A 23,647-nucleotide genomic window follows, 5' to 3' on the forward strand; every position below is an offset into this window, starting at 1 on the left:
GGGGCAGCATATTCCACTAAATTAACTAGAGCCATCCTGTAAATTCTTCATGGATTTCCAATTATTACCTATAACAAGATTAAAAAAAAACGATATAAACATTAACACAGTTTTCCTACTAGAAGAATGGATATCAGGAGGAAAAGTAATATAATCCTGATTTATTACCACTAGGTCACCCGATGGTCACTCGCCAAGCCTTCCAGTGCTCAGCAGTTACTACTTAGGGCTTAGCCTGAGGAGGGAGTACCAACATACCAACAGGGGTCAGATATACCAAGTCAAAGACCCACTTTGTAGTAAGCAGAGACTTACTACAAACTCATACAATGTGAGGCTAACGGGGACTTGACTGCCTGGACACAGTTCATGGACCAGTGCCTACGCAGCCTCAGTAACAGCTGTGGAGAAATGCAGACCTGGCCAGGTGAAGTATTCATTACACAGGCTTATGCACTTTTGAGGCATTATAAACTTAGACATTTATGATATATAGAATTTGGAGATGCAAATTTAATTTATGTACAATTATAAAAATTACAAAAGTACTTTTTAAAGATTGATCCAGAGGGCTGGAGAGATAGCTTAGTGGCTAAGAGCACTTGTTGCTCTTCCAGGGGGCTTGAGTCCCGGCACTCACACGGCAAGTCACAGCCATATGTAACTTCAGATCCAGGGGGACCCAATGCCCTCTTTTAGCCTCTAGGGACACCAGGCACACATATGCAGTGCACAGACATACATGCAGGAAAAAATACTCATTCACATAGAATAGTAAAAAAAAATTAAAATACTTAAAAATAGTGATGGGGCAGATCTACTAGAGGACAAAGAGTCAAACAAGAAAGCAGGGGATTGTAAATCTACAGAGTAACACCATGAAACCGTGGTTATGAAACTGATTTGATTATGGCCACAGGAAAGGAAGATGGTACCGTCAGTGTTTAAAGACCCTGATACAGAAAAACGGGTTTCAAAACATCATCCTTATGTAGGATACAGTCAGCATTTATGTTTGGGTCAAAACATGCACACACATGGATAGTTTCTAGGCAAATATGAGAATACTCTCATTGCTGTCCTCTGGCAGGTGCTGTAAAGTAGAAGAGAAGTTTATATTTCATCTCATCCCTACACACGTTGACTGTTTTAGTAGGGGAGTCTTGCATTTTAACTTAGAAAAGAAACAAGTCCAAGGGAAAAGTTCTTGTTACATTATTCTTAAGTAAATATGCAAGAGTTCTAAGGAATCCAACCTTTTAAGATATTTTTATTTTAAGTTATGTGTATCTGTGGGGGGGTTAAGTGTATATGTGTGTATAAACGCTATGTGCACATCTGTGTATAAGCATATGTGTTTGCACATGAGTGTAGTGCCCTCGGAGACCTGTAGACTGTGTCAGATCCCCTGGAGCTGGAGTTACAGGTGGTTCTGACCTCCCAAAGTGAGTGCTGGGGGGATTGGATGTAGGTCCTCTGCAAGAACAATACTTGCTCTTAACCAATGAGTCATTGCTCCAGTCCCAGATATAATTTTTAATCACAAATTTTGATATGTTAACGTAAATGTAACTAAATTAACAAGTCACTCCTTTGAGAGTAAAAATGTCAAAGCCATTAAATTTGCAGCTCTTGATGAATTACAGTTTTGCTTTAAATACACACAGTGAACTCTCTTTATAAGATAGTAACTGGAAAACCATCTAACAAATACATTAGAGGCTAACAGCTTTCTCTCTGACTTACTGTATAAGGTTACATATTGTGAAGAAACATGTAGAAACAACCTTTATAATCCCCTACTATCGTGCCCATGAGAGCCCCATAATGGTCCTACTATACTGCTCTGTGGAGTGGAGACACTGCCACATACTGAAAAGACACATTTACATGTAGGAAAAGGGACCACAGCACAACCGACAACATTCCTGGTTACAGAGCTTTCATTGTTTCTGTCTCCCGCCACAGGAGACAGCCGAGCAGGAGGACGCGAGAAGCACAAGCCTGTGACCCAAGAGGGGCAAGGGAATCCAGAGGTGGAATCACTTGGATAAAGACCTGAAGACATATTTGTAACACCAACCTCTTCTTAGGATAACTGGTATGCTTCCCAAACCAGGAGAGGCATGCTATAACCGACACGTGAAATCGACTATCTCATCACGTTATTTACTATATAACTTACTGGGGGGAATCCTTTACCTTCCCTGTGCTTTGGAGTCCACATGCATGCAACTCAGTAAGATAGGATGGGGACAATTTAGGGACCCTGTCAATTACAGCAGTTCGTCACCATTGGAGCAATGGGATTGGCGACATGACATGCATTTGTTGCTTTTATTCGAAGGAGTATGTAGTTCAGAAATCCAGTCACATTTTCAAAACTGGAGTTTGGGAGCAAGTCTGACAGGTCTCTCCAAACATTGCAAAAAAAAAAAATAGAGTTTATAGGAAAAGCAAATCTAAGACCACCCACCGAAGAAGCTGAAAGATGGACTGCTTTAACAATAGGGACCTAAAATGCAGCCACCAGACATGTGCAAAGTTCGGTTTTAATTATTGCTGATAGTCACACTTGGGGAGATTTCTTTTGGCTGCAGGCAGTGACTTGCATCCCTATGCACAACACATGCCTTTTAGTATTATTTTGTTCCCGTGGACTTTTCTAAAACAGAGCTGAGCTCAGTAACTAGTTCAGTGCCTGAGCTAAGTGACGAAATGACCAGGACAGTGGAAGAGAACCACAGAGCCCCTGGTGTCGGTCAAGCAGAAGAGACACTTCTCACTGGAAGGAAACACTGGGGCGTTTATCTTCCCAAGCTGGGTCAACAGACAGAAGCAGGAAGGAGAGCTAATGGGTCCTTTATTGCTCTAAGCAGACCACATGTACTTTGTGTGCACATCAGCCGCCTGGCTCCCATTCCGACTTCACCATGTGCTGGCCTTGTGACCTTCAGCAAGGCATTACCACTCTCTGTGCCTCAGCTTCCCCATACGTGAAGTGAGGTGGTGAAATGGGCTCATGATGGCACAGAAGACTTAAGCCTCAGTCTGCCAAATTCTAACTTATAAAGACCCAGACCCATTCCAAATTATCATGTTGGAAAAAATAAGAAAAAAGAAAAGGAAAGAAAAGAGAAAACAAAATACTATCAGGAAAAAGATTAAAGAACTATCTATTTTTTCACCAACCCCACAAGGGACAAAAGGCTGATCTCCAAAATATACAAAGAACTCAAGAAATTGGTCATCAAAAGAACAAGTAATCCAATAAAAAATGGGGTACAGACCTAAGCAGAGAACTCTCAACAGAGGAATCTAAAAGGGCTGAAAGACACTTAAGAAAATGCTCAACATCTTTAGCCATCAGAGAAATGAAAATCAAAACGACTCTGAGATTCCATTTTACACCTGTAAGAATGACCAAGTTCGAAAACAATGAGGACCACTTATGTTAGAGAGGATGTGGGGTAAAGGGAACACTCCTGCATTGCTGGTGGGAGTGCAAATTGGTATAATCCCTTTGGATATCAATATGGTGATTTCTCAGAAAATTAGGAAACAACCTACATCAAGACCCCAGCAATAACACTTTCAGGTATATACCCAAAAGATGCTGAATCATAACACAAGGACATGTGCTCAACTATGTTCATAGCAGCATTGTTTGTCATAGCCAGAACCTGGAAATAACCTAAATGCCCCTCACCCAAAGAATGGATAAGGAAAATGTGGTACATTTATACAATGGAGTACTACACAGCAAAAATGGATGGAGCTAGAAAACATCATACCGAGTGAGGTAACCCAGACCCTGAAAGACAATTATCATATGTACTCACTCCTACGTGGCTTTTAGACTTAAAGAAAAAAACCAGCCTACAATTCACAATCCCAGCAAACCTAGACAACAAAGAAGACCCTAAGAGAGACATACATACATCTAATCTACATGGGAAGTAGGAAAAGATAAGATCTCCTGAGTAAATTGGAAGCAGTGGGAACCATGGGAGAGGGTAGAAATGGAGGAGAGTGGAGAAAAATATATAGCTCAATAAAAACAATTAAAAAAATAAATGCCGTATTCTACAAAAAATAAAAAAGATTAGAAATTAGATAAAAAGGTTATTCAGAAAGATTGGAATATGATAACTCACTTATTAACCAATTTGTTATTTGGTGTGTAAAAGTCAAACAAATTGATTAAAAAAAAGACACAAACAAAAAACCAAAAGAACCATCTATTTTCACTGCAGGCTAAAGCTTGTCTTTGAAGGGATAACAGTGCATGCCAAGCTCCTGGCAAACTATGACATCATCTCCACGCTGGTGCTAAAAACCAATCACTGATAGCAGTTTAAAAACATACTTACATTAGTGTATCTAGTTGAGCATCTGCCAAAGTGCTCTTGCTTGGCCATTAAAATATGGAAGTAAACTCCACATAATCCCCAAACAATGCAGAGAGAGAGGGCAAAGCATTGGCACTAATTCCTCAGAACAAGCAGAAGCCCATCACTGCATATTTATGTCAACAAAATCTCATCACTCTATTTAAAACCATAAAAAATGGCTCTCCATTAAGTACAATACTTGGCACCACTCCACCAGATAAAATGCCTAAATTGTTCCACAAACACACAGCAGCTATTGCCTTGTGACTGCCTCCCCACAAGCGTTGTAGGCTCTTTTTTTAGATCAAGTATTTCTTCTTTTGAGTCAAATGTGCCTTCTTCATTTTTCGCTGCTGATACACGGGCCTTACTGAAATCACAGCTCTGGAAAGTGGAAGGACATCAACCTTTTCCTCTATTGCTATGGCCGCTTGTGCGTGGCAACCCTGAATTAAAGATAAGGCATTGAAGCTCACTGCCTCACGACCCAGAGTCTCACAGTCCCTGTGTCTCGTCACAGTACTACACCTTTTAGTGTGTAGGAAATTCCTGCCTTGTTTCTTATCCCAGATTGTGATCATTAAAGAAAAGCAAATAGTCTGTTGAGTTTGAAGATTACATAAGAGAATAAAAACAAATTCCCTTTTGCTGCTGTGAAGTGTATCTCTGAAATAAAACCTTTCCAATGTTCAGTCAACTCCCCAACCCCTCGATGATCATCAAAATAAATACATTTTCCAAAAGCAGAGGTTCTTACACCAGTTTGTTGGTTCCCATCTCATCTGTGTGTGCAGTACAGGTCAGGTCTAGAAAGCTGTGGAAGGGAATCATGTGGCAAGCAAGTCTTCATGTGGTCCATGGGCTAGTCTTTCAATGACACAGTGTGCTAGGGGAAAATGTCTTGACTGTCAATGATCGAGGAAAGAAACCTTATCCCATGTTCTTCCATCCATCATCAGAGGATGAAGGAGAAGAGTGAGTCTGTCTGCACTGAGTGAGTTGCTGAAACGTGACTCAGTGAAAGCTAGCATCCCAGATGCTACTCAGTGATGCTTGCTTGAAGACTCTCAGTAGTTCACGGCCGTTTTTGAAGTTGATAGACATAGCCTGGCACAGCAGACATCCCATTTGGCATCTCAGATGCTGAGTATATCTTGGGTTTAAGAGTCAGGAAGAAAGTAACTGGTAGAAGTTCCTATGGTTACAACATCCTGTTGTGTGATATTTTGATTGCATTCTGATAATAAAGCTTGCTTTTGAATCAGAGGACAGAGCTAGGTACTAGATGACCAAAGTTAACCATAGAGATTTTTGAAGACTGAGGGCAGATAGAGAGACAGGAAGAAGTAAGAATCTCAGTCCTTTTGGATGGAGGTCCCTAACTGCTTCTCCACTGCTTCTCGGATCATCCGGGTTCTTATCCCAATATTTGACTTCTAATTTTTTATTGATAAATAATAATTAGATAACTGCATCAACATCCCTCAGAAACATGGTTTCGGTTGTAACTTCGAACCTTCTCGGACAATACCCTTCTGGGGCAAGTCCAAAAGCTGACATTTACAGAGAGATGCTGTGGTAGAATATGCATCTTGAGGATGGCAGTCATTATACTGGTCACCTGCTATAATCCGTCTGCATGGAAGCTCTGGCCAATGCTCTGAGTATTTTGTCTCCTAGTTCCCTCTTCTGCAAGACTTCCTTTCCAGGAGAAATCCTCTCGGAATTCCTGTTTATCCTTCAAAACCTAGTTCAATCTTACTATCAACTTTTCCAAAAGGTTTCAAGGCCACACATGCACCCCAATCTGTTTAGAAATCCTTTCACGCCACCCTCCCCCACGACATCTAAATACCGCACCAATAATGTTACTGCTCTATGAAAAAAGTAGTGTTTGGGGAGCCACAAAATGGAGCCACACTTTGTTCAATTTTACTTCAGATCTAATTGATTGAAAGTACTTAATAATTAGAAGAGAATACTTTAAAACTGACTTTTTAAACAGATTTATTTTTCGTTAATTTGTCCATGTCTCTGTGCATGTGGGTATCTGTAGACACCAGGAAGGGGCATTGGATCCCCTGGAAGTGGAGTTTCTGGTGGTTGCCAATGGTCTTCCATGGTGCTAGAAACTGAACTCGTTTTGTCCTTTGCAAGAGTAGCAAATACTCTTAACCACTGACCATATCTCTGGTCCCCTATGAACTGGCTTTTTTGTTGTTATTTAAGGCATTGCACAGAGCTTCTTTCTAAGGTAAGAATCTCTAGAGATCGCCCACATCCTCATCCACATTTTGGGCATCTTCCTCAGTCTTCTCACGCTGGTAGTGGTGGTTTGAAAGAAAATGTCTCCCAAAGGGAGTAGAACTGTCAGGAGGTATGACTTGTTGGAGTAGGTGTGGTCTTGTTAGAGGAAATGTCACTATGGAGGTGGGTTTTGAGATCTCATAGATGGTCAAGATACCACCCAGTGTCTCAGGTCATTTCCTGCTGCCAGCCAGATACAGGACTGTCAGCTACTTTTCCAGCATCATGTCTGCCTGCAAGCTGCTGTGTCCCAACATGATGATAATGGACTGAACCTCTGAACTATAAGCCAGCCACCCCTACAAAATATCTTTCTTTTATGCGAGTTGCCATGACCAAGGTATCTCTTCATAACAATAGAAACCCTAACTAAGACACTGACCACAAAGGATTAGTACAGTGACGTGGACCATAAGCGAAGAAAAGGGGAAAGAGGCGGCAAAGGTCTATGTAGAATCAAAATGCCCCTCACATCTAAGCAAGACACCAGTGCTCATATGATCTAGAACACTCATGGAAGTTAGGATAAACATCCATTGCTTGTTGGTTCCAATTACATCACAAAATCTGTAGAATTCAGGATCTAGAAAGATTTTTTTTCAGTCATTTATTCCAACTCCTTCATACTCATGAGAAATCAGTGTCTACGGATTCTATGGCATGTGGTCCAAATGGCATATCAAGCTATTGAGAAACAACTCAGATATCCTAATTTCCAATGTATAGTCTGTCAATTTTGCTTATCCCACATTCCTAATCTTAAAGAGCTGTGGAGTCTGTAGACAAACCCACAGGTCAAATTTGTGCCTTACCCTTTTGTGGTGGTCAGTGTTGATGGCCAGTTGGATTAGATTTGGATCTAAAATCACTATGGGAAGACACTTCTGGCTGTGTCTATGAAGGGCATGTCTATGAAAGAAGGGAAGACCCCCACTAAAAGCGGTACTGTTCCGTGGTTGGGGGCACTGGATGGAGTAAAAAGAAGACAACAACATCCATCTCTCAGCTTTCTGACTGGATACAATGAGACCTCAGGTTCCTGCAGTTAAGCATTTCTCCCCACTGTGAACCACACCCTCGAAGTGTGAGCGCTCCTCTCCGTACATTGCTTATGTCAATACACCATTTGTTAATTCTGTAATTCTGTGACCCCAAGTGAGTCTCCGAGCTTGCTTCTCCTCTTCCTAACTTCTTCTGACAAATACTGTAAGTTTTTTTTAAAAAAATTAAATAGCACATAAAAAACCAAAACCCTATGTAGAAGATTTCTTTTGCAAACGAAGCAGGAAGAGACTCTCAATTTAAAAAGTCTTCTGGCATGGAAGTGGTTAACACACCCCCCCCCACACACACACACCGAGTGCACCAGCGTTCCCGCTTTCTTTGCACACAACACGCTCTTCTCCGTGGGAGCAGTCACGTATGGCAGGGTGTATGGCGAAGCAGTGTGCCCACAGTGCTGTACTGTGCCGCTTGTTTGTTTTCGCACTGGAGCACCTCTCTGACCAGGTACTGCGAGCCTGCCAATTCCTTCCTCCTCTCTCTGTCCATCTCTGCTTTAAGATGCATCTTGTCTGGGGACAGCTCCCTTCAAAACCTCTCCAGAGTGACCTGAGTTGTTACTCTCAGGGATGTGAGCAAGGTTTGTCTGCCAATCTGATGGCTAGTCTTCCCTGGCAAGCTTTTACTTCTGTAGACTATCTAGAGCTCCTCGGGCCAACTCTACACTAACACTTGGATTTAAAGGTGTGGAACCCGGACTGAGGTCTAGAGGAGGAAGGGGACAGACTTCCATTGATTCTCGGTCCCAATCCACAACAAACAAAAGGGACCAAGCTGACAAAACTTGGCTGTTTATCCACCCCAAAGCGACTCCATCGCATCCCAGCAGAAACCCCAGAGAACCTCACAGAAGTTTGCATCTGCAGCGGGAATCTGTCCCAGGAGGCTGAACAGGCAGGAACCTTCTGGAGCTCCCAAGGAAGACCGGCCCACAGTGTGGTGTGATTGGAAAGACTCCAAACAAAGCGAGTACTCTCCAACCCTGGGTTCAGAAAGCCCAGGAAAAAGCCAGGAGCCAAGCTAAGCAGGGAGCAGGAGCCTGACACCTGCAAGTCCTGGAGCCACCTCTCCAGCCTCTGCGGACCCCTTTGCTAGCCCAACTTAAGTTATGTACATGCATCTGGAGGCAACAGATACTCTCTCTCCTTTCCCTTCGTGGCTTGGGGGTACAGAAGAAACCTCGAGAATTGAAAGGGGGGTTAAAAGTCTTCCTAAGGAGGTCTCCTCAAATTCCTTATGGTGAGGTGGAGGTGGGGGGGGGGGTGAGGAAAGTTAAGACCACCGGATTCTCGCCCATATGTTCCCACATCTCCCTCCCGGCCCCACCACCCGCGCAGCGCAGGACACACGCGGACAGCGAGGATGTATGCGCGCCAGGCTGCCATCCCTCCGCGGTAGCCCGGGACCCCAACCCGCTCACCAGATGGCCATCCTGCTCTTGGGGTAGTCCAGCCGCTCCAGGCAGCCGAGGAAGTGAGGCAGCGTGTGCGCGGCATTGCGGGCGAGGATAGCCACGAGCACCGTGGGGCTCTGCAGGGGCGACTCGGGGAATGCCACCGGTTCCTCTCCGTCCTCATCCGAGTCGGGCTCGGCGGCGAAGCGCGCCCGGCAGCCCCGGCGGAGCAGGGCGGAGGACAGCAGCAGCAGCAGCGCGCAGGAGACAGTGGCGCGGCGCGCAGCCATGTTCCGCGGCTGGCTGGAGGCGGCGAAGCTGCCGGGGCGCCGGGGATGCGACTGCCCCGGGACGGCGGGAGCGCGCACGGGCACCGACTTCTGCTGCTCCCGGGACCCGCCGCCGTCCAGTCCCGGCCGGGTCCTCCGCACGCCTACTCCCCGCAGTCCGCGCTCGCCCTGCGCTCCGCCCCGCGGACGGACAGGTCGTCGCCGTGAGGCTGTTCGTCCCGAGTTCCACGGAAAGTTCCCCTAGCCGGAGCTGCGCTGGTACAGCTGAGGTCTGTGGCTTCCTCCAGAGAAGTGAGGTGTGGCCCTGTCTGCCAATGGGCGTGTGTGTGTGTGTGTGTGTGTGTGTGTGTGTGTGTGTGTACATAACGGTACAACCCCAAGAAAATTTATTCTGCTTTAGCAAACCGCAGTCTGAAGTCCTTCATAGTGACGCGATGGATCCAGGGTTTCATAAAGCACCTATTGACAGATGAGAATTCTGAAATGGGAGGTCTCCCCAGCCACCCAGGACTGTGGGAAACAATGTTATAACTTCCACAGAGGCAAAACGCTTGTACAGAACACCACTTCTCCTGAAATTTATTCTTGACGGAATAAACACCCTAACGCCGCATTTGAATACTTGGAGAATTTTAGACCTCAAATCAGAACCCTGAAAATAAAAGGAACACTATTCGGGGGGGGGGGGGGGGCTTTTCTTTCTTTAAAAAAAAAAAAAGGTTTCAGTAAGAGCTCTTAACAGCTGGTCCATCTCTTCAGCCCCAGGATCCCGGGACTTCCTAAGTGAGGAGGTGTGGAAGAAAAGATTCACATGCCCCCTTCCCGATAATGACCCAAAATGACAAGACTAGGAATACCCATGAGTCAAAGGGAAGAAAGAATAAAGGGCAGAAGAAAGGGTGAAGGTAGAACACTATCAGTGGGCAGAACGAAACCACTCTTGAAGATAACACAGGGACCGGAGTAACTGTGGCATGAAAACCACAGCCTTTGATCTGTGTGCAGGCTGAACTGGGGACCCTGGAAGTCCCCGACTATCACTGCCAGGCCAACCAGCCCTCAGCTCCGACACACTGTCCTTTTACTGGTTGTGTTGTTCCTTCTCACAACTCTCCGAAGGCCTCAACTCACTCGGCTCTGCCCTTGGAATCGTCAACTGGTCCATTTGCTGCAGCTCCCTTCCCTGACTCTAAAAAAGACCCTTCTCATCCTTAAAAACGCCTTATTATGCCAGGTGGTGATGGCACACGCCTTTTTAATCCCAACACTTGGGAGGCAGAGGCAGGTGGATCTCAGTGAGTTCAAGGCCAGCCTGGTCTACAGAGCAAGTTCCAGGCCAGCCAGGACTGTTACATAGAGAAACCCCATCTCGAAAAACAAACAAACAAACAAACAACAACAACAACAAAATCTTATAGTAGTCATAGGTAGACATGGTGACCAGGCTTTTCATTACAACACTAAAGAAGTAGAAGTCATCTTAGCTATATAGCACAAACGAGTCTAACCTAGGCTGTGTAAGACCCTGCATATGAAACAACAACAATAATAACCTGTTTCTTAGTGATCCTCTGTTGGTCAAACTCCGTGAAAGAGGAGTCAACACTGCCTTCTTCGGCTTCTTCATCTCCCTTTGCTCCCATAAGAGGGAAGTGTGACTTTGGCTAACGCTCTCCTGTTTACAGTGAATGCACAGCTGCCAGACCAACAGGAGATCCACGGGAAGTGTGTATGTCCACGTCACATGGAGAAACCTGGTCAGCAGAGCTGTGGGAACACTTGTCTTTTGGAAAAGTTGCTGTCAAATCTGTAAAAAACCTTGTGAAGCCATGACTCCTCCCTTCAAAATGGGATTCATTCCCAAAATACCTCAGCAGTGTAACCTCCTCCTCCTGCAGGGACAATGGAGGCCTTAGAGCGACAGCATTCACTCTTTGTTCCAATAGTCAAATATACTTTGAATCAGTCCCCCACAATTATCTTTGCTAACAGACCGCGTAGGAATTTCAAAAAGATAGGAAGATCTTACCACGCAAACAAGCCTGGGTGTGGGTGCAGTCCAGGTTCAGGGATGTTAGTAACTTTATCTCATGGTTTGGAACGTCAGGTATTTCCTCTTGGATGCTGGCCCCTCCTGGGTGGTGTCACCTCCTTCCTGGAGTGGCTGCAGCTGCTTTGTCAGGTTCTATGTGTCCCTTTTGGTGATTCGAAAATGCATGTGATATCATTATTTTTCTATGGAATTTTTTAAACTATGACTGTAAAAACTAAAAACCTAGCCGGTTGGTGGTGACACATGCCTTTAATCCTAGCACTCAGGAAGCAGAAGCAGGCAGATCTCTGTGAGTTCAAGGCCAGCCTGGTCTATAAGAGCTATCACAAGCTACAGAGAAACCCTGTCTCAAAAAACCAAAAAAAAAAAAAAAAAAAACCCAAAAAACTAAAAGCTAAAAACCTGGTGGAAATGGCCCCCTTTTCTTCTCCCTGCTTCTTTGCTCCAAGGAACAAAGAACATGTAGAGGTAACATACGTGAGCTGATTTATCCTGTTTACCCTCAGATCCAATTAGCCAGGTTTTCGTTGGCCATAGCAAATCTCAACTGGACTCTGAGGGGATGTTGAGGCTGATACTCTCCCCTGAGACTATTCTGGAAAATTCCACAGAGATGTTTGCACTTACAAATGCCATGGACTCTTTTTGGCTCCCGGCTTTCCAGAGCTCTGTGATGTAAGCTCCTCTCCTTGACTTCTTCAGGTCCTCTCTGTCCTTGTCACTGTCCCATTGCTGTGAAGAGACACCATGATCAACACAACACTTACAAAGGAAAGCATTTAACCTGAGCTTGTTTCCAGTTTCCCAGGTGTGAGCCTTATCATCATGGTGGGAGCGTGGTAGAAGGCAGATGTGGTGCTGGAGAAGTAGCCGAGCTATACCCTGATCCACAGAGAGAGAACCTAGGGCTGGTATGGGTTTTTGAAACCTCAAAGATTCTCCCCAGTGGTACAGGTCCTCCAACAAGGCCACACCTACTCCAACAGGGCCTCACAATACTTCTGACCCTTTCAAACAGTTGCATTCCCTGGTGACTAAGTATTTAAATATATGAGCCTGTGGGAACCCATTCTTGTCCAAGCTACCACATTCCACTCGCTGGCCCCCATATGATGTGGGATTCGCCTCTGTATGCTGTGAATATGTTTTATTACTGTAATGGTCTGACCTGTCCCTTTAAGACACAAGCCCCACCCTCTTTCTCCCTCTTCCAGCCTGAGAGCCCTCTCTCTGCCCCACCTCTCTTTGGAAGAGGTGGCTGCAGCCTCCTCTCCTCCCCCCCTCTCTCCCTCTCCCTCTCCCTCTCCCTTTCTCTCTCCCTCTCCTTCTCCCTCTCCCCCTCTCTCTCTGTCCCTTCCCTTTCCTTCCATAACCCACTGAATAAGCTACACCCAAACCCTTTCTCTGCATGGCCTATTTGTCTCCCACCTGCTGGGCTCCTTGTGGGACCTGCCACCTCCCACCTGCTGCCGCTGCTCCTTGTGGGACCCTTCTGCCCCTTGTGGCCTGCTGCCTGCTGTTCCTCTCCAGGAACTGCACTGTTTTATCTAAATCATTGCAATTACCATTGGTTAATAAAGAAGTGTTTTTTGGGGCCTATGGCAGCACAGAATAGAGCAAGGCGGGAATTCCAAGCAGTGATAGAGAAAAAAAGAAGGCAAAGTTGAGAAGATGCCATCCATGTAGCTGTGAAAAGAGGCTCTGGAACCTTACCACGAGTCTCATGGTAAAAATAAAATGATAGAACTGGGTTAATTTAAGAGATAAGAGTTAGATAATAAGAATCCTGAGATAATAGGCCAAGCAGTGTTGTAATTAATATAGTTTTAGTATGATTATTTTGGGTCTGGGCAGCTAGGAAATGAACAAATAGTCTCCAACTACAAATTGTACCAATGTGGGACAACTACATCCACATAAAACCTGAGAGAGCTTGAAAAGGAATTCTAGACACACACACAAAAACAGAGTTTAGTGCAGCTTCTTGGTAACTGCATTTTTTTTTCCAGATGGGCTCTGTTTGTTGGTAGCAAGCAGTAACTCCAAGGCTACTTTAAGAGAGGTCTTCCTAACTCAGCATTGGCAGTGAAGGATGCACAACTTCTTTAGGGAAGGGCTTCCTGGTTTGTGCTACTTACAGGAACAGCTCTGGCTCTTACAGGAGGCTGAGCAGGGTCTGTGAGCAGTGTGTTACAAATTGCTTAATGGTGACACAGACCTGCTGTGACCCTGGAGCTGGGGCAATGTGCATGACTCTCAGAGGCAGTGAACCTGCCTCCACCATGTTGGACTGGGTGGAGCCAACAGGCAGGGACGTGGAGTTGGTCCTAGCCACACCTACTTAGCATTAAAAAAAAGTGCTCCTAGTCAGAAAAGATTACAGATACACATGCAATAAAGACAGATTCCAATGAAAAAAGCCTCTGAATCAATCACAGTGTTGGATAAACATACATAGGCTTGGGAGACAGAGGAAAAAGGATATAGGCAGTTATAAAATAAAAGAATATAGACAGTCATACATTAAAGGAGTAATGATAATAAAATAAATACCAAACTTGGAGAAAAAGTAATAGAGTAAGAAAAATAAGCCACGTAAAGATGGAATATACACAGAGAGTCTGGATTATGTATATTATTATGTTTTCTTTGAATTTTTGCCTGTAAATGAGCTAAGTACAGAGAGACATTTCATTGTACAGGCTGCTAAGCTAAATCAACATATATATATTAAAGGTATCTTGACTTCAAAATTTGGGTCTAAGGATATGTTGCTTTGGAAAAAGAGGTTCTCCTTTTGTTTCCACAGAGGATGAGAACCTGTGGATTCCTTCCAGAGTAATGTGGTTTGATGGATCAAGACCCCCTGAAAAGTCTCTGTGAACCCCCCAAAATACTTTGCCCAACAAAAAGTAGGAAGCAGTTTGGAGAGAACTATGCCCAAATTCCCAAATATTGTTTATAAATGTTTGTTTTCATTTAAAGAGGGATATGCTAAAGAGTTGAATACTTTGCATTGGTATGGATTTTGGTTTATTGTTACAAATTGAGGGTTAATTTTGTTACATGTATTTTTGTTCTTGTTTAAGGCATTATTTTTGTGCAGCTCATTTAAAAATGTAATATATACTTAAGAAATGCAGGTTAATAGATAGTCATTTATAATAGTCAAACTTGTAGTCATTTTAATTAGGTTTTCTAGATGTACAAAGATATATTTCAGATGGATAGGTATTCTTAAATCTTTCAAAAACATAGAGAATATGGCATTTAAAATGCTTTAAGAGTTTAGGATTTTTCATGGCAATGAGATACATCTGCTCCTGGCAGCAGCAATCTACTTCAAGAGGATGATGGGCATTGAAGAGGCTCCTTATGGAATTTGTTAGACATTTGGGCAAGAAGCTGCTCTTGTCTGGACTGCTTGATGCATGATGTATAAACTGGACATGCAGGACCCGCAGAAAAATGACTGCTAAAGTTGATTAAAGGAGGTGAGATGGTCCTTCAGGGTTCCTGCTTCATGAAAGAGTCTGCCAGACATTCTGCAGGACACAGAAAAAAGTACTTGACAAACTGCCAATATAGGCGGAACTGTCTTTGAAATTTCCTGCTTCATGGAAAAGTCTGCCAGATTCTATGGGAAGACGGATGCCCCAACAGTACAGAACTTTGGATGACTGTCTAGGCAGCAAGATGTCTCTGATATAATTCTAGAGTTTTGGAAGTTCCTTACAATGCACTTTCTGTTTACTTAGGTAATATTATATCCTTCTGGGTCTTTGATGGAGTTGAAGAAAGATAGTTATAATTATAAAAGATAGATTAGATTTAAAACTTTAAAATAACAAATATAGGATAAATGATAGAGTATTTTTTAATTTTCCAAATGTAAATGGGCTAAATATTTTAACTATAATTCTTGCTTGATAACTGTTTTTTATATGTAATCTTGCTATGTTAATGTTAAAACCTTCCTTTTATTTAGACAGAAAAGGGGAGGTGATGTAGGATTCCCCTTTGTATGCTGTTTTATTATGTTATTATGTTTATTATGTTTTATTACCTTTGGTTAATAAAGAAGCTGCTTTGGGTCTACGGCAGTGCAGAATAGAATAAGGTGGGAATTCCAAGTAGAGATAGAGGAAAAAAGGAGGTGGAATCAGAGAGATGCCATGTAGCTGTCGAATGAGAAAGATGCCCTCCCTGAAAGCTTACCAGTAAACCATGAGCGTCGTGGTAAAATATAACATATTAGAAATGGGATAATTTAAGATGTAAGAGTTAATTAATAAGAAGCTTAAGCGAATAGGCCAAGCAGTGTTTTAATTAATACAAGCAAGAGCAGAGGTGGGATGTTTGGAGGACTATACATCGATTTTGACAACTTTTCGTATTTACAAAGTCACTTACTTTTAAGCATGCGTGTACGCAGCTCTTTACAAAACTACCCATCTATCATCCATTTGCGCTGTTTCTTCATGTGGCTTTAAACTCAGATTCTTCCTCTTTCAGCTTTTCAAGTGCTGTTAGTACACACACATAGCATGCCAGTTCGTCATATTCTGTTCACTGCAGACTTTCTTAAGCAATCTACTCCATGGTTTATAGCAAGAAAACCCTTAAATACTTTGCATCCTTTATATACATTTCAGAACCGGCTCATCAACTGTTAGGACAGTCTCTGTTGGGTTTTTGTTGGGGACTGAGAGAATCAATAGATCAATTTAAAGAAAGTTTGTTTGTTTGTTTGTTTATTTATGATATTGAGTGTTTCTGGGTGCATGGTCTTTATATCCACATATTTAAACCTTGTCTAATGATTTCTAAAAACATCAGTAATGTTCTTCAAAAACATTCTGCTTGTTTTTAGCCTAGGGACCTTATTTTGTTGCTTTGTTCTAAATGTAAATAGCCCTTAAAATGAAATATATTATATCCTAATTAGGTAGGTGGAGGCTTTAGACTGCACTTTAAATATATGAAAAGAATCAGAGGCTTGTATTTGGTTTATTCTGGATATGTTTGTACTTGTTGGCGGTTCCCTCATATACACACTTGCATATGAGTAGGAAAATACTATAGCTTTCTAAATATTTCTAGAATTAATATCTTACCTACTCTTGAAACAAGAGAATGAGAAGTCAAATGGCTGGTATACAAATAATACATGCAGATATACACATATATGGACATATATGAAGAGTTAAAGCATAAAAAAATGATTTAGAATGCTAGATATTTTAAAACTTGGGGTTACTGTCTTATGCAATGCTATGTAAAAGCCCTTTCTTTTTTCCAATACACTTTGCATCACAATTTAGTGTTGACTTTTTCTCTTGAGATTAACTAAATATCTCTACATAGACATTACTGATTTTTTTTTTGGAGGAATAAAATGATCTGACTCAAATATCAGCTTGAGAAATCAGCACTATGGGTTATTCAGAACGCAATACTCAGGAGAGAATTGTATTCACTGCTACTTACCTAGTTTTTTTGCTCTAAGCCCTTCCGTACTCTAATGAATTGTTGAAGCATTTACAAATGGGAAATTCCTGTGGCCTATCAGAGCTGAATGAAACTCTACCCTGCTTTCTGGTAGATTTCACTCTGAGCTTGCCACAGAGTCCTTCTGATTCTGTACTTTAAATGCTCTGTTCTCTGAAAGTCCTGAATTCTTCCTGTTCATTCTTAACCATTCCTAAGCAGCAAGACCTCCTTTAAAGTCTTCATTTCTTAATCTGGCAGCAAAAATTCCATTTTCATTCAACTCTTAAATGGACAGTGAAATTAAAAGTCAGGAGCACTATATATATATATATATATATATATATATATATATGTGTGTGTGTGTGTGTGTGTGTGTGTGTGCATATATCTTTTTTTCTAGACAATAGAATTCACATGAAAAAAGAGTTTCTAGCACTCTTTTTCCCCTTCCAGGTTTCTCTCCCCGCCCCACTCACCCTTTGCCCGCTAAATGTAAGGTAGAAAAATTGTCCCTTCTGAGCTTGAGTATCACTCACATAGGATCTAATCTTCTTGGATCTTTTTCTGGAATTAAAGTATCCCCTATCTCAGATTAGCAACCCAATGCTATTAACTCTTCAACTGATGTAAATCTTTAGGAGCCAGAAAGAAGGGTCTATTCATTTCCAATTGTTTAAAGTAGCACTAGTGTTTGGTCCTCCAGGGAGTCTCCTAATTTTAGTACTATTTGTTTTGTGAGGTGGGGCTCAATAGCTGTTTTGTGGAGGCAAAGATAATGATTTCATCTGAACATATATTCAAGGGCAATTTATGAATCTCTGTAGGTAGAATTTCCTTGAGTTTAGTTTTCTGATACCTTCAAAGTTTTCATTTGCTTTTGTTTTCAACAGTTTTGGGGCAGCACAAACTTGTGTTTCTTTGAATTGATAATTCATTTATCATTTTGGATCACTAAATGTATTTCATTAAAATTGTGAAAAAATTGACCATCATTTCTTCAACGTTTTCTACCCTCTCCTCTTTGTTAGTCCATACATATGTGGTGAACCTTTAAGGTTTTTGTTCATTCTATATGTGTTTGTTTACTGTGTCAAGGTTTTATTATATAGCCCAGGCTGAAAACTAGAACTCACTCTATAGACTGGGCTATCCTCAAAACCACACCCCTCCTGTTTCAGCCTTTTAAATACTTGCATTATAAGCAGTCACCATCAAGCCTGGCACTTTGTTGCCCCCACCCCAACCCCTGCATATAAAATTAAAATTTCACTTTATTGTTTACTTCTGATTTCTATTGCTCTATCTTCAGCTTCATCTACCTCTTCCTCCATAATTCCATTTTGGCTGTCAAAAATGGCCCACTGAAAAATCTTTATTTCTGAAATTATAATCTTCAGCTACAGAATACCCATTTTTTCTTTGCTGAGATTTGACTCTTGATATTTTCATTCATTGAAAATTTGTTTTGTTGTACTTCACTGCTGACGGTTGTAATGGTCACAGTGAAATCTAGAAATCTAGTTCGTTTCAACACAAGATCCTCTTCCTTCCTTCCTTCCTTCCTTCCTTCCTTCCTTCCTTCCTTCCTTTCTTTCTTTCTTTCTTTCTTTCTTTCTTTCTTTCTTTCTTTCTTTCTTTCTTTCTTTCTTTCTTAAAAAGATTTATTCACTTGTTATCTAGCTGCATGCACAGAAGAGGGCATCAGATTTCGCTAAAGATGGTTGGAGCCTCCATGTGGTTGCTGGGAATTGAACTCAGGACCTCTGGAAGAGCAGCCAGTCCTCTTAACAGCTGAGCCATCTCTCCAGACCCCCTTTTTCTTTCTTTCTTTCTTTCCTTTTTTTTTTTTTTTTTTTTTTTTTTTTTTTGGTTTTTCAAGGCAGGGTTTCTTTGTGTAGCCCTGGCTATCCCGGAACTGGCTCTGTTGAGCAGGCTGGCCTCAAACTCACAGAGATTCACCTACTTCTGCCTCCTGAGTTTGGGGATTAAAGTCTTGGGCCGCCACAACACAAGAATCCAATATGTTCTGAAGCACCTAAGTACCCTGCCTTTTAATTTTGAAAGTCTTTTTGGTCTTGGTTAATATGTGGCTTTGTAATCATTCCTTGCTTCTACCCTTTTTCTCGTCAGTCTGTCCTCATTACTCGGAGTGATTCTGCTAACTTGCCATCAGTTGGAAGGTATTCATCTTTGGCTTTTTACCTGCATGTTTGCGTTAGTTCACAATAGTCGATCAACATCTCATGTTTCTAATAATCTTGAAAGGTGAGTTTTCTCTAAAACTATGTTTTTACTTTAAACTTCGACGGTAGGAAATTAAAAGGGCCTTTTCCTGCTCTCAGAAATTTAAGACTAAGATAGAAGCCTTCATTTCTCAGGCGAGAATAAGGACTTAACGAAGGGCCGAAGGATTCTAAAGTCAGGTTACTAGCGAACTTCCCCCACTCTACAACCTGCCCAGATTGGGGGAAAATACAAATAAAAATAAAGGTCGGGGATGGGGGGCTCCCAAGCGCGTGCGCGCAGGTGAGAGCATCTCCTCCCCCACCCCCGCACCCCAGGGGGCGTGGCCGGCACTCTCCGCCCAGTGTGCGCGGTGGGAAGCGGAACTGCGGCGCGCTGGGCTCTGCTGCTGGCCGGGCAGGCTTCGCGGGACACCACGGTCTCGGCGTGGGCAGCATGGAGGAGCGCAGCGATTCCGAGCCTACCCCGGGCTGTAGCGGCCTTGGCCCGGGTCCCGTTCGCGCTGGCGGCGCCACCCCCCACACGTGGGCTCCCGAGGACGCCTGGATGGGCACACACCCTAAGGTCAGGAGGCGCGGGGCCAGCCGGGCGACGACCCGGCCCTCCTCACAGCGACCCCTCCGCCCGTGTGTGGGCGGAGGACGCTCGCCAGCCTCGCGGCGGGGGCGACCCGTGTGCACGGCTGCGGGTCGCCTGCAGTATTAATTTTTGTTTGTTTATATGACTAACACTATTCCTCTCTCTCTTTCTGCCAAAGCCGCTCTTAATTCAGAGGCCTCTGATAAGTGGTCCAGTAATACCTGTTTTCCTAACTAGGTAGTCCTTTCTGGGATGAACTGGTTGAATCCACAGTTAACCCAGTTGTGTTTTTTGGCTGACATCTAGGGGTCCGCAAATAAAGTGTTTAGTTAGGCACAGGCACATTACAAGTAGCCTCGGGCCCAAAAGTGTGTGCATCTTCATTCTGTACGAGAACAGAATTCCAATTTTTCGGATTCTCAGAAAGTTTAAGCAAGTTCTTGCACAGGGCAGAACTATTCACGTTGTGAGCTTTTCTGTGTTGGCCTCAAGGAATATGAGGGTAGCCTTTTGCTAACCTCTGCTTGGGAAACTGGTGGTTTGTCTCCGTAAAGCCACAAACAGTATGCTGATAACGAATGAAAGCTGTATGAAAACTGGATTGGTACATTAATAAAATGGCAACTTTTCCTTTTGCGTTATTAATTTAATAAGCATCTAAAATAATCGAGAAAGGGGAATATTTGAAAATACAATTCTGAAAGAAGAACCTTTCCCTATTTTTTGAAGCTTGATGTTTTCTTGCTCTCTTCCATTAATTTTCACTAAAAGCAATAGCATGGAAATGTTATAAATTTAACAAATTATAACAAACTTAACAAAGTATAACAAGTAAAGGGAAGGGGAGAGCGAGAGAGACAAAAACAGAGCGACTAGGAACATGGTGGACAACTCAATTCAGACTTCTCCAGTTTGAATCTTTTTTCTGTTACTTACCAACTTTGACTCGTTTTGACTTGGCTGACCTCATTGTTCTTAAATTTTTTGACATGGCTCGGTATATCACAGTCTTTTCACTTAAAAACGGGATAATAGTGTACTTATCCTCATAGGGACTTTTTATAAGGTATTTGACATAAAAAAAAACACCATATAAGTATTTACCAGTAACCTTTTAAAACCACATTTAGGTTTGATGTTGCCTTTAGACAATTTTCTTGCTTTCAGAGTCTTTTCGCTTTGAAGCTAATGACTACCAAATCTTCCAGTTGATTTTTTTTTCTTTCAGGATCAACAAGTTGATTTAAAAAAGAAAAGAAATAATATGTTTTCCAGTTATACCCTTTAGTAACTTAGTTTGAAAATTGCTTAGTAAGATGTTACTGGATTTCCCCATTTACAAGCTTATTATTTGATTCTTTGAATCAGAAATGCGTAGTACTCTACATGGATAAAATTCATCTTTAGCTTTGTCACATGGACCTTGTAGCCTGACCTCAAATTATGTCTCAGTACTATTGTCAAGCACTTCTTGAGACTTGGGACGCACAGATGCCCACCCTGTCCAACCTGTTTGTTTGCTGTGCAGCAAATAGGAGAAGGTGACCTCAGGTCTGCCCTTTAGGGTTCTGCAAATATCTCATCTGTCCATGGGCTCTGCCCAAGGCTTTCCCTGCAGGACTAGGTTTCTGTTGTTTATAGACCTGCTCACTGACTGTTTGGATGCCCAAGGCTTTATGCTGCAGGACTAGTTTCTGAGCTTTTCCTGTAACAAACAGCAGGTTTGAAAGAAGTAGTTTACTTCTTAAAACTCAATTAAATAACTCCCACTTAAGGGAGTGGTGAGGAAATTAGCAGAAGTTTTTCTATTTGCAAATTAGAGGCCAGAGAAATAGCGTGTCCCATAACGTAAGCCAATGAAAATCTTACTTATTTTTTCTCTGCTCCTGGTGGATATGTTTCTTTGTAGACTCTTGGATATATGCAGCTTATTTTCACTCCGTAATTACATACCTATTACTCTTCTTCTCCATATACTCAAGTCCTACAAGGCTTGTTTTACATCCAGTCTGTCATGAAACATTTGCCAGTCCATCACCTGAGAACACTCCCTATTCTGTCATTGTTTTATAACTCATACTGTTTTATAACTCATTTGCCTAACAGTATTAAGGATGGCTAGTTCTACATATATGGAGGGTTTGCTATTGAAAACATTTGAAAAAAATTTCCTATATACTTTATACATCATAACTTTTATTGTCATTATTCCTAAACATACAACACTTGGATTGTATTCTGTATTGTAATTGTGGTAGGATTGCAAAGATTATATGCAAATTTTTTCACATTTCATATAAGGGCATGAACCGTCTTAGATTTTGTGATTGATAGGGTGGTGTCTTGGATGCAGCAAGGGAGGCTGTATGCATGTGTTTAACAATTGCAGATTTTTTTAAGGGCAGAGATAAGATCTTACCTTTTAATTTCCATTAAATCTGGAAGATAACTTATATACATACATATAATATACATGCATTTAGTGAATACTTGTTAAATGAAAAAAATATTGAGCTATTTCCTTCTCTATTTAACAATTATGTTTTGACTTTCAGTACTTAGAAATGATGGAATTAGATATAGGAGATGCCACCCAAGTTTATATAGCATTCTTGGTTTACCTGGATCTCATGGAGAGTAAGTTCCTTGCTTATATTGTTTTGCTGTCGGAGTGTGGGAGGTTGGGGAATTGGGTTGTCCTATAGCATTGTTTACATATAACAAGCAAACATTTTTTGTTTACAAGTAATTTTTCCTGCTAATTTTACACATCCCTATTCGTTTACGTTGAGAATTGCTAGGTTGTGGAAAAGATCAGAAAAACAAAGAGAGGAAGTTGTATCATGAGTGAAGTTCGCTTTCCTGAATATTAGAAGTTTAGCGAGCTTATCTTTTGAGTGAAGTTGGCTCTACTGCATATGGGAAGTTTAGAGCGCTTATCTTTTGTTCTCAAGGAGTGCTTTCTTGGTGCTCTTTCAGGTAAAAGTTGGCATGAAGTAAACTGTGTAGGAATACCAGAACTACAGCTTATCTGCCTCCTTGGCACTGAGATAGAAGGGGAGGGGCTACAGACTGTGGTGCCCACACCCATTTCTGCTTCCCTCAGCCATAACAGGTGAGTGAGTACTTCTGGTCTTAGTTTAACAAACCCATTGCCTGTAAGATTTTTTGTGGTTTTTTTTTCCACTTTTATAAATTTTTATATTTTTATCCATAATCTTTTCATTGGCCTTATTTTTAGTTTTTAAACTCATACTTTACTGTTTTAAGGTATGGTTTAAACGAGTAACATCTTAATTTGCATATGATCATGTGTGTCCACTCTTTCTTTTATAATCATCATATTTGTGTCTAGCTTAAGGTGGATTTCCTGTTTGGAATTCTAAGTAAAAGTCTGTTTTTAATTTTTAAAAGGTTACTAAGAGTTTCAATGTTTTTTAAAAAAATGATACAACAGTAAAGGGCTCCCATTTTCCCATGAATAATCACCTTTCACCTTCATTAGCAGCAGTCGGTTCTCCATTGTCTTCCCATTTATCACCTCCTACAATCCCAGATTCCACACATGTGAAACCATGTTGTGCTTTTTGTTGTTCTTCCTTCCTTCTTTCCTTCCTTCCTTTGTTTCTTTGTTTGTTTGTTTCTTTCTTCTTTCTTTTTAGTTGGGAGATTCCTGCTTTAATTGCATTACTCTTTACAGATCTTTTAAGTTTATATCACTTAGGTTTGTTAAGTTTGATAGACAGTATTTCTATCAATTTCTTATACATTTTCCAATTTATTGGAATCTAGATTTTCAAAAAGTTCTTTAGTGAATCTCTGAATTTCATTA

At 41.9% G+C, this 23,647-nt stretch overlaps 1 protein-coding gene across 1 annotated transcript; it reads left to right on the plus strand.

Moving 5' to 3' along the window:
* Positions 1-19,601: 19,601 nt before the first annotated feature.
* On the plus strand, positions 19,602-23,061 carry LOC119805743 (tRNA-splicing endonuclease subunit Sen15-like). The gene is made up of 3 exons (XM_038317576.1): positions 19,602-19,800; positions 22,371-22,452; positions 22,795-23,061. Exons 1-3 carry the CDS (start codon positions 19,672-19,674, stop codon positions 22,932-22,934), a joined length of 351 nt encoding a protein of 116 aa, XP_038173504.1. The 5' UTR covers positions 19,602-19,671; the 3' UTR covers positions 22,935-23,061.
* The last annotated feature ends 586 nt before the right edge of the window (positions 23,062-23,647 follow it).

This window comes from Arvicola amphibius, unplaced genomic scaffold, assembly GCF_903992535.2.
Source record: "Arvicola amphibius unplaced genomic scaffold, mArvAmp1.2, whole genome shotgun sequence".
Classification (NCBI taxonomy): Eukaryota; Metazoa; Chordata; class Mammalia; order Rodentia; family Cricetidae; genus Arvicola; species Arvicola amphibius.

Coding starts and splice junctions, on each gene's coding strand:
- LOC119805743 (XM_038317576.1), top strand. CDS start 19,672: ATGGAGGAGCGCAGCGATTCCGAGCCTACCCCGGGCTGTAGCGGCCTT. Junction 19,801..22,370: donor GGATGGGCACACACCCTAAG/GTCAGGAGGCGC, acceptor TTTGACTTTCAG/TACTTAGAAATGATGGAATT. Junction 22,453..22,794: donor TTACCTGGATCTCATGGAGA/GTAAGTTCCTTG, acceptor GTGCTCTTTCAG/GTAAAAGTTGGCATGAAGTA.